Source organism: Cnephaeus nilssonii (assembly GCF_951640355.1).
Source record: "Cnephaeus nilssonii genome assembly, chromosome: Y".
Classification (NCBI taxonomy): Eukaryota; Metazoa; Chordata; class Mammalia; order Chiroptera; family Vespertilionidae; genus Cnephaeus; species Cnephaeus nilssonii.
In genome coordinates this window covers 11,017,208-11,028,780 of record NC_137096.1, presented here as the reverse complement: position 1 = coordinate 11,028,780, position 11,573 = coordinate 11,017,208, and the positions used below count along the sequence as shown (strand labels likewise).

The 11,573-nt window shown below is 45.9% G+C and overlaps 1 protein-coding gene across 1 annotated transcript; it reads right to left on the bottom strand.

Moving 5' to 3' along the window:
- Window positions 1-769: 769 nt before the first annotated feature.
- Window positions 770-4,667, bottom strand: LOC307096538 (claudin-34-like; the record flags this gene model as incomplete). The annotated part of the gene is made up of 2 exons (XM_079766186.1): window positions 770-900; window positions 3,965-4,667. The coding sequence occupies 2 exons, from the start codon at window positions 4,665-4,667 to the stop codon at window positions 770-772; spliced, it is 834 nt and encodes a 277-aa protein (XP_079622312.1).
- Between the last annotated feature and the right edge of the window lie 6,906 nt (window positions 4,668-11,573).

Sequence of the window (11,573 nt, the reverse complement as noted above, 5' to 3'; positions counted from 1 at the left end):
TGTTTCCATGGCTTCCAGGGCTGGCCTGCAGGCCTATGACAATAGGCTCCTTAAAGGGGCAGAGTCACTGAACAGGTCTTCAAGAGTAATCCATCCAAGTCTTAAGTAGAAACCCTGGAAGAAGAGCCACGGAATTGGGGAGCAAGTGTTATGATAGGTAGCCAGGGCCAGGGCAAGGGGGCGAGGGGGCGTGCGATACCGGATCAGTCCTTGGACCAGGAACCTGGGGTGAAACTGACTTGGGTCCTGGCTGTCACCGGACTCTGCTTCCAGTTGGACCTTACTGTCTCCCTGGAAGAGTTCCTGCTAGGAAATTACACGGGACAAGTGAGCTGGGGATGGAGGTGGGCGGGAGAAGAAAGGGCCAAAGGGGGTGGCAAACAGGGAGAACAAGGAAGAGAAAGGGCAAAGTGACTCCTGAGTCAGGAAACAGTCAGCTCATTGGGTGGGCACTATGACAGGCACCTGCTGGTGTCCCTGAGCCCAGGCGCTGCCTCTGCTGGGTCTCCCTCCTCAAGTGCTCTCACAGGGACACCTCCCTGCCTGACGCCCCCACAGAGGCCTGGCACTGTCCCACACTGACCCCCAACCCAAAGGCCACATGGCAGCCTCTAGCTCCTGGGCACCTTGGAATGATTCCCAGGGAGGAGGAAGAATGAGAGAAATATCACCGCCCTCAGGCGCCCTCGCTTTGTGCTGCCCTGTTGGGAAATGCACAGGGCACATTCTTTTGCCTTATTCCTGTGAAAAAAATAATTAAGTGAGAACCTTAAACAGTCATTCTCAAAGAGCCCTTGAAAAGGGCTAGGAACTCTTTTCCGAGCTTCCCCAGAGCACACCCCGCCATGGTGGCCGCCTCACCTGCTGTGTCTGAACACTTATGACCTGTCCACTTGCTCTCTGTTGACAGTGAAGGCAAAGAGGGGTCAAGAGACAGCTTTCCACAGCCCCAGAGGTTCAATCATTCTCCTTTTGGAACAGCAGGAGGCAGGCGCACTTCCCTCAGCAGGGTATCATGTTCCAGAAACTGGTCCTCATCAGAAGCATGTCTCCCAAGAGCTTCCTTTTTCAAATAACCACAGGTTTGACTCACTTAAATAACACACGTCCTGTTTCAAACTTATATGTCCTGTAAGTCTGTTAACAAGGCCTACTTCGGGGACAGATTTCATGGGGGGAAACATGGTGTTTACCTAGGAACCATATCCCAGCCGTCCAGACCTGCAAGGAGAATGGGTAAGACTTGACTGCAGGCCAGCCCTGAAAATCCCATGGAACCCAAAGGCTCCTTTCAAACCCCTGGGATGGGGGCCAGGGACTCTCACTCAATGCAGAGGCTGTGACTTCCTCCCAGTTCTAAGGACATTGTGCAAATCACAGCAGACAGAGAAGGGGCATCTACCACTTTACACTTGCTCTATCAGAGGGAAGAGGGAAGAATCCCTTGCCCATAGCCAAAGGATCCGATGAATATTCTGGGGTCCACAGGCAATGTCTTTGGAACACATGTTTAAATAACTAATATACTTATTCTCCAAGGGGAAATTTTGTCACACACTCTGCTCTCAGAGACATAAGTATTATTTGAGAAGAAAGTCATTTCACGTCAGCCCTCTAATTTCTCTGCTGTAGCTCTCACATTAAAGTGAGTCTGTCTCAATTTAAACCTATTAATGACCTCCCCCAGTTAATTGTTGAGTTTTAAGTCAGTCCTTTGAAACTTCTGAGGTGCTGTGAGCAATGAAACAGAGGGTGTGGGTAAAGTGTATGTTATGGCCCCGCAGTACTTGACTAGATATATTAGAAGCACTTCTCACATGAAAGCTATCTAGTTAATATGACCTGAAAGAAGCCATCAGTAAGAGAGTGAGCTGAAGTTGTCTCTCCTGAAATGCCTATAAACATGATTTTGGATTGTAATGACATGAGGATGTTAGTAGAGGAGCGGGCGGGGGGGGGGGAGCTTAGAACTTACCCAGGAAGTGAGTTGGACCACCCATGAAGCATGGAAGAGAAATGTGTTGTGGTTTTTTTTTCACACAGGGTATACCTATGGAGTGCGGTTCTGAGGGCAGTTACCTAGATTTGTAGAAACAAGACCTATGCTGACTCAGAATCCAGTTAAGCTTTAAGAGATAGGTAGCAATTTTAAACACAGGACAATTGGCTCATTTTATTCAGCAAACCAAAATCTTTTTATGAAAATAGCAAAGAAGGTGTGGAAGGGGGAATGCTTTCAATTGAGCCTTAAGAGGCAGCCTGAACATCTTATGAAATAAAAGAAATAAAATTGTACAATTATTTTTGTAAATATATTATTATTTATTTCAGAGAGGTGTGGAGAGGGAGAGAGAGAGAGAAACATCAATGATGAGAGACAATCATTGATAGGCTGCCTCCTATATGCCCCCACTGGGCATCCAGCTCAAATCCCAGGTATGTGCCCTTCACCAGAATAGAACCTGGTACCTTTCAGTCCGCAGTCCGATGCTATATCCACTGAGCCGAACAAGCTAGGGCTGTACAATTATTTTTAAAGCTTTAAAAATTCTAATAAGAGTTTGATAATAACAACAAAAGGTTGTTAACGTCAATGGTGTACTGACATTTTGCAGGGAAATGTCCTTTTTTTAGACACTACTTTTGAAGTGTATAAGGATGAAGAAATGTGATTTCTGGGGTTTGCTTTAGGTCTTCAGAGAAAGAAAAATAGATGAAAAGAAGGGAAGGAAGGAGAGAGAAAATGATTATGGCGGAATCGTAATAACTTCTGAGTCTGGTAATGGAAGGCGGATTCCTTCCACTATTTTGCTTTTGCACATTTGGGAAAATTGCCTGTACAGGTGGAGTGGAGAGGTGTTAGGGCCACGGCATAGAAGGTCTGGTTGGTTGTTTGTAGTGGCAGTTTGAGAGGGAGCTGTGAGAATCCGAGCAACCCTCATTTTCACACAATAGGTATATAACCTTGATTATCTGTACTAATAATAGAAAAATATGTAAATTGACCGTACCACGGAGATGCCCACAGCCAATCAGAGATGAGCATGCAAATTAACCAGGGAAAGATGGCCGGGCCTGTGGGCAGAGGGCAAACCACAGGCATCGAGCGGCTGGGAGCAGGGCGGGATGCCCGCCCTTTCTCTGTAGTGACTCCGGGGGCATTCCAGCTCCTAGGAAGCTCAGGGCCTATGCACGCATGTGCTGAGCAGCCTGGGGCAGGGTAAGATGCCAAGCGGCCGTGGTCCTGGGGACGCCACTGGATTGGCTGGTCCTGTCAGCCCTGCCTGGGGGTGGCAGGAGTTCACAGTCCTCTTGGTTTGTGCAGCCTCTGGACTGGAAGTGGAAACCAAGAGCTCGCGGAGCACCAGGAATTCTGGGAATCGTAGGTCTGTTGGCTGGCGCATTGCGGGATCTCCAAAACACTAGAGCAAAGTGAGCCTCGTGCAAGTTACTGTTGTGGGTAGGGGATGGAGGGAAAGCAAAGGTAAGAGGCATGAGCAAAGTCACAGTGTTGAGGAAATATGAAAGGGAAGCTATCCTGTGACTTCTAGGAAATCTCCACAATTGGACCAAAGGGAAATAAAAAGGAAAGGACCTCTATTATGCTGTGATCACCAAACCAAACTGGGTTGGGGTCTCAGAAAATCCGCTCATATGATTTCAAAGACAGACAGAAATTCCGGGATTGGAGAGGGCTCCCCTGAAGGTTCCCAGATTGGAGAGGGTGCAGGTGGGCTGAGGGACCCACTCCTTGTGCACAAATCTTTGTGCACCGAACCCCCAATAATTAAGACAGGTGGACAGTGGTGTGTTTTTTTTTTGCGTTTTTTTTAATGGAAGTTCATTAACCAATCAAGGATCTCAATTTGGACATAAACAAATGACCACTTTCTGCTCAAAATGGCCTTTTCTATGGTCGTGAGTCCTTGCAACTATTTCCTAGAGCATCCTGATAATACTTTACCCCGATAAACATGGCATTGTGGATTTACAAAGCTTTGAAACTGGGAATTTCTCATTTCTGAGATCTGGGGGTACACTTGGCTGTTGGGGGCAAGCTGGTAAGAGAGGGTAAACAGCCCACTCAGCAGCATCAGGATGGCAGCCAGAACCGCCATGGGGACGGCGCTGCCCATCTCCTGCTTGTTGGGCCTGAAGGGGATGTGGAAGGATGGCGGGAAGCATATGCCCTCTTCATTCATCACAGAGTGGTAGTTCCAGATCACAGCCATGAAGATAAATGTGCCAGCTATGATGCTCAGGACACTGGAAGCGAAGAACAGATGGCAGGTGTTTTTCTTCTGAAGATGAGCCAAGCATAATTTCTGCAGGCCCATGACCGTGAGCACTTTCCCCAAGAGAGCCAGGAGGTTGGCAGCCAGCAGCAGGTGCTGAGCGATTCGAATACTGATTGGCACGTAGGTGTCACTGTAGGTGTAGCGATGACATGCTATGGCTCTGCTCTGGAGGCTGTTGGACTGGTAAGTGCAGACCTTCCACATCCCTACACAGGCCAGCCCCGGGGAGGGGGCGGAGCTGTTCTCCATGTACCAAACCCGCCACTCCGCCAAGCCCATGCAGGTCATGGAGAAGATCCATCCTGTGGTGGTGACAATGAAACCCACTACTTGGCAGTTGGCACTGTGGACCAGCGTGTTCATGGCCATGTATCCCGGGAAACTGCAAACCAATAGAGAGGGTCATGAGCGCGGGACAAACCGTCCTGGAACTGCCCCCTGGGGATGAGCAGGGCTATATTGGAGAGGGAAATGCTATATTCCTGAATGGAGATACTTGACCCGCATACTCGGCTGGCGAAGGGTCCTTGGGCAATTTTTACTAAAAGCCTTAAAATATGCAGACTTTCACCCTGCAACATACCTACCTGGTTAGAGCGTCTTCTCAACAGGCCAAAATTGCTACATGGATCCCTGGTCAGTGCACATACAATAAGCCAGCAATGATTGCAACAGTCAGTGGAACACCAAGTCAATGTTCCTCCCTCCCTCCTTCCCTCCCTCTCACTCTTCTTCATCTTCTCTCTCTCTTCCCACTCCCTGTCTCAAAAATCAACAAAAATACATTGAAACTTTCAAACAGGCAGTTGCACGTATGGACATTTGTTGAAAGACCCAATTAAGATTGGCGACAAATATTTTACAATAGAGATGGGCATCACAGCGCTGTGTGATATTGAACAATGGGAAACCATGTCAAGGCCAACAGTAGTGTTTGGTGAAATAATGTATGCCACAACCATACAATGGAGCTCCATACCAAACTTACAAGTGCAGCCCAGTTGCACTTGGTGTGATCTTTGGTGTCTGGCCCTTCTCACCTCGCATAATGTTTTCATGGTTCATCTGTATTGTAGCTTCTGGGAGCAGATCAGTCCTTTCAATGGCAGAGCCGTCTTCATTGTATGGATGTACTACAGTTTGTTTATCCCTTGTCAGTTAGGGGACATTTAGATCCATTTTAAGTTTTGGCTCTTACAAATTCCGTTACGGTGAAGATTAGTGTCTAAAAGTGTGCATGGGTGTATATTCTCATTTCTGGAGTGTAGATAGGTAGGAGTGAGACCTTGCGTGGTTCACGCTGTAACTGTATGTGTGTTTAACTTTGAACAAAGTACTAAGCTGTCTTTCTAAGCGGCTGCCCTTTTGCAGTGAATGTAGGAACTGCCTGTTGGTAGTTTCATACATTCTCACCAGCTATATATTCAGGTTCTAATTTCTCCACACCTTCTCCAACATTTACCAGTTTTTCATTGCACAATGGAATATTAGGGACCTATCAAAAAGAAGGATCTCTTAGCCTTTGAGACAGCATGGAGGGACCTGGAAAGTATCATGCTAAGCAAACTTAGTCAGAGAAAGACAAGTAACCCATGATCTCACTCTAATGTGAAATCTCATGAATAAAATAAACTGATGTACAGAGTGGATCCAGAGACATGGAAGCATGGATAGAAGGAAGAGTCTTGGAAGAAAGCCAAGGGAAAGTGTTGGTTGGGAGGTAATTAACTAAGGACCTTGTATGCATATGCAGAACCTATGAACGCAGACATAGGGTGATGAAGCCCTGGGGTGTGGGACAGGATGTGCTGGAGAGGGTTGATTGGGGGGGCAGGAATGGGACAGGTGAAATCTTTCAACAATAAAGATTTAAAAAAAAAAAACATTGATGAACAATATAGATCCAGAGACATGGAAGCATAGAACAGAATGCTAAATCTCTGAGGGATGATGTGTGTGTGTGTGTGTGTGTGTGTGTGTGTGTGTGTGTGTGTGTGTGTGAGTGTGTGTGTAGAGGGGTGGGGCAATGGGATGAGATTAACGATAGAATGTATATGTATAACCCATGGATATAGGCAATAGTTCAGTGAATGCCTGGAGAAGATGCAGGATTTAGGGAGTTAATGGGACAAGGAAAGGGGACATCTATAATACTTTCAAACACAAAGAGAAACTTAAAAATAAAATAAAATGTAATGTGACCAAAGGGAAGATGTCCACAATATACCAAGTTCAAGCAGCATGTTACAAACTCGTACACACAATGGGATCAGAGAGATGGTGAATTTTAAAGCTATTAATATTGTGCAGAATCACATTCATATAGAAAATTGGACCAAATCTAAGTGTACAACTCAAAGACCAGTCCAGGGGTAAATACACCTGTCACCATCGCTAAGCTTAAAAGAGATAATATCTCTGGTTTCTTGCTTCTCTTTAGTTTCCCACCTCAGCAGGTATCCCCAAACACCCTGGTTCCCTTCTGCCTGTTTCTGAAGACAGGAATTGTGCCCAGGGCATTCCTGCGTAAATGGCTTCCTTTGCTCCATGACCTGAGGCTATGATTTCAGAGAGAAAGTGAGAGGGGGAGAGAGAGATAGATACATCAATGAAGAGAGAGAATTATGGATGGGCTGCCTTCTGAACATCCCCTGCTGGGGATCAAACCTGCAACCTGGGCATGTGCCGTGACTGGGAATTGAACCATGATCTCCTGGTTCATAGCCCCATGCTCAGCCACTGAAACACACTGACCAGGCTGATTGTTTAAATAATCTGTGGCTGTTTGAAACTTACAGTTATGTGTTATGAGTATAATTTTTTGAAATAAAAACAATAAAAAAACCTTAGGAAGCAATAGAGGATTAATTCTGATACACAAATATGCTGCAATACCTAGTATTAAAGTAATTAATTCCCTGTGGAACCCAGCAGACATTAGAGGAGAAGGGAATTCAGTATCATGAGAAAAGTTCATGGTGGGTCAATTTAAAATGAAAATAAGATCCCTGGTTGATGTGGCTTAGCTGAGTGGGCATTGTCCTGTGTACCAAAAAGTTGCCGGTTTGATTTTCGATCTCAACACATATCTGAGGTGCCAGCATAGTCCCTGTTAGGGTGCATGCAGGAAGCAGCTGACAGATGTTTCTATTCTCCCTCACCCTTCTTCTCTCTCTAAAATATCAATTATAATTAATGATACAAAATTAAAAATAAATAAAATGAGGATAAGAAAATTATAAGAGTGTAGCAGGATCTTATTTTTGCCCATTCTGAAATACACTGGGAAGGTAAAACAAGATTGCATCTGCTGGGATTACCAGGGATATTTCTATATTTTAAGTTGGAGATAAATGGGGGCATGTAGAGCAATACAAGAATAGAAATGAACAAAGGGTGAACAGGAGTGGGCATCGAAGCCAGTGCATGGAGAGCTTTGAGGGGTTCGGGCTTTATTCTGAGGGGCCCCCAGTGGGAGGGACAGGAGGAGAGAATGCCCAAGCTGATAGCAGAAATTCCTTCTCATGGCCAGATAATCATGGAAGATGCCTTATTTATAAAAATCATTCTTTCGGGCCAGATAACCCTGAACAACTTGTGGAAGGAACACTTGAAATGGCATTGTGGGCATGGTTGGTGTGTCTCAGTTGTTGATAGTCAAACTCTGAACCAGGAGGTCAAGGTTCAATTCCTGGTCAGTTGGATACTCTATTCTCAGTAGGAGTGGTGTAGTAGGCAGCCAATCCATGTTTTTCATCATTGATGTTTATTCTCCCTCTCCATGTCCCTTCCTCTCTCTCTCTGAAATCAATAAAAACATGTTCTTAAAGTAGACAAGTCTTCCATAAAGGATGAACAATTAAAGTGGCCTACCTTCACCTCTCTGCAGGACTGCTGATGACAGTTAACCTGTTCACAGAGCAAATAAATGGATTACATAGACACCCCCACACCACAAGAAATCTCAGGGCTCTCTTAACTAGGGTAAAAAATAAAGCACAATGGTTACCCAGCCAATACAGAAGACAGGAGGAGGACGTCTCAGAGGTACAAATGGTAGCAAATGCCAGGCTATAACAGAGATGAGGAAACCAAACATTCTTATGTTTCCATGGCTTCCAGGGCTGGCCTGCAGGCCTATGACAATAGGCTCCTTAAAGGGGCAGAGTCACTGAACAGGTCTTCAAGAGTTGAAGTCTTTCTACTGTAGAAATATCCTTTTTAAGGTCTTAGACCAAATAGTCACTGTAATCCATCCAAGTCTTAAGTAGAAACCCTGGAAGAAGAGCCACGGAATTGGGGAGCAAGTGTTATGATAGGTAGCCAGGGCCAGGGCAAGGGGGCGAGGGGGCGTGCGATACCGGATCAGTCCTTGGACCAGGAACCTGGGGTGAAACTGACTTGGGTCCTGGCTGTCACCGGACTCTGCTTCCAGTTGGACCTTACTGTCTCCCTGGAAGAGTTCCTGCTAGGAAATTACACGGGTCAAGTGAGCTGGGGATGGAGGTGGGCGGGAGAAGAAAGGGCCAAAGGGGGTGGCAAACAGGGAGAACAAGGAAGAGAAAGGGCAAAGTGACTCCTGAGTCAGGAAACAGTCAGCTCACTGGGTGGGCACTATGACAGGCACCTGCTGGTGTCCCTGAGCCCAGGCGCTGCCTCTGCTGGGTCTCCCTCCTCAAGTGCTCTCACAGGGACCCCCACAGAGGCCCGGCACTGTCCCACACTGACCCCCAAACCAAAGGCCACATGGCAGCCTCTAGCTCCTGGGCACCTTGGAAGGATTCCCAGGCAGGAGGAAGAATGAGAGAAATATCACCGCCCTCAGGCGCCCTCGCTTTGTGCTGCCCTGATGGGAAATGCACAGGGCACATTCTTTTGCCTTATTCCTGTGAAAAAAATAATTAAGTGAGAACCTTAAACAGTCATTCCCAAAGAGCCCTTGACAAGGGCTAGGAACTCTTTTCCGAGCTTCCCCAGAGCACACCCCGCCATGGTGGCCGCCTCACCTGCTGTGTCTGAACCCTTATGACCTGTCCACTTGCTCTCTGTTGACAGTGAAGGCAAAGAGGGGTCAAGAGACAGCTTTCCACAGCCCCAGAGGTTCAATCATTCTCCTTTTGGAACAGCAGGAGGCAGGCGCACTTCCCTCAGCAGGGTATCATGTTCCAGAAACTGGTCCTCATCAGAAGCATGTCTCCCAAGAGCTTCCTTTTTCAAATAACCACAGGTTTGACTCACTTAAATAACACACGTCCTGTTTCAAACTTATATGTCCTGTCAGTCTGTTAACAAGGCCTACTTCGGGGACAGATTTCATGGGGGGAAACATGGTGTTTACCTAGGAACCATATCCCAGCCGTCCAGACCTGCAAGGAGAATGGGTAAGACTTGACTGCAGGCCAGCCCTGAAAATCCCATGGAACCCAAAGGCTCCTTTCAAACCCCTGGGATGGGGGCCAGGGACTCTCACTCAATGCAGAGGCTGTGACTTCCTCCCAGTTCTAAGGACATTGTGCAAATCACAGCAGACAGAGAAGGGGCATCTACCACTTTACACTTGCTCTATCAGAGGGAAGAGGGAAGAATCCCTTGCCCATAGCCAAAGGATCCAATGAATATTCTGGGGTACACAGGCAATGTCTTTGGAACACATGTTTAAATAACTAATATACTTATTCTCCAAGGGGAAATTTTGTCACACACTCTGCTCTCAGAGACATAAGTATTATTTGAGAAGAAAGTCATTTCACGTCAGCCCTCTAATTTCTCTGCTGTAGCTCTCACATTAAAGTGAGTCTGTCTCAATTTAAACCTATTAATGACCTCCCCCAGTTAATTGTTGAGTTTTAAGTCAGTCCTTTGAAACTTCTGAGGTGCTGTGAGCAATGAAACAGAGGGTGTGGGTAAAGTGTATGTTATGGCCCCGCAGAACTTGACTAGATATATTAGAAGCACTTCTCACATGAAAGCTATCTAGTTAATATGACCTGAAAGAAGCCATCAGTAAGAGAGTGAGCTGAAGTTGTCTCTCCTGAAATGCCTATAAACATGATTTTGGATTGTTATGACATGAGGATGTTAGTAGAGGAGCGGGCGGGGGGGGGAGCTTACAACTTACCCAGGAAGTGAGTTGGACCACCCATGAAGCATGGAAGAGAAATGTGTTGTGGTTTTTTTTTTTTTCACACAGGGTATAGCTATGGAGTGCGGTTCTGAGGGCAGTTACCTAGATTTGTAGAAACAAGACCTATGCTGACTCAGAATCCAGTTAAGCTTTAAGAGATAGGGAGCATTTTAAACACAGGACAATTGGCTCATTTTATTCAGCAAACCAAAATCTTTTTACGAAAATAGCAAAGAAGGTGTGGAAGGGGGAATGCTTTCAATTGAGTCTTAAGAGGCAGCCTGAACATCTTATGCAATAAAAGAAATAAAATTGTACAATTATTTTTGTAAATATATTATTATTTATTACAGAGAGGTGTGGAGAGGGAGATAGAGAGAGAAACATCAATGATGAGAGAGAATCATTGATAGGCTGACTCCTATATCCCCACTGGGCATCCAGCTCAAATCCTGGGTATGTGCCCTTGACCAGAATAGAACCTGGTACCTTTCAGTCCGCAGTCCGATGCTATATCCATTGTGCCGAACCAGTTAGGGCTGTACAATTATTTTTAAGGCTTTAAAAATTTTAATAAGAGTTTGATAATAACAACAAAAGGTTGTTAACGTTAAAGGTGTACTGTCATTTTGCAGGGAAATGTCCTTTTTTTAGACACTACTTTTGAAGTGTATAAGGATGAAGAAATGTGATGTCTGGGGTTTGCTTTAGGTCTTCAGAGAAAGAAAAATAGATGAAAAGAAGGGAAGGAAGGAGAGAGAAAATGATTATGGCGGAATCGTAATAACTTCTGAGTCTGGTAATGGAAGGCGGATTCCTTCCACTATTTTGCTTTTGCACATTTGGGAAAATTGACTGTACAGGTGGAGTGGAGAGGTGTTAGGGCCATGGCATAGAAGGTCTGGTTGCTTGTTTGTAGTGGCAGTTTGAGAGGGAGCTGTGAGAATCCGAGCAACTCTCATTTTCACACAATAGGTATATAACCTTGATTATCTATACTAATAATAGAAAAATATGTAAATTGACCGTACCACGGAGATGCCCACAGCCAATCAGAGATGAGCATGCAAATTAACCAGGGAAAGATGGCCAGGCCTGTGGGCAGAGGGCACGGCCACAGGCATCGAGCGGCTGGGAGCAGGGCGGGATGC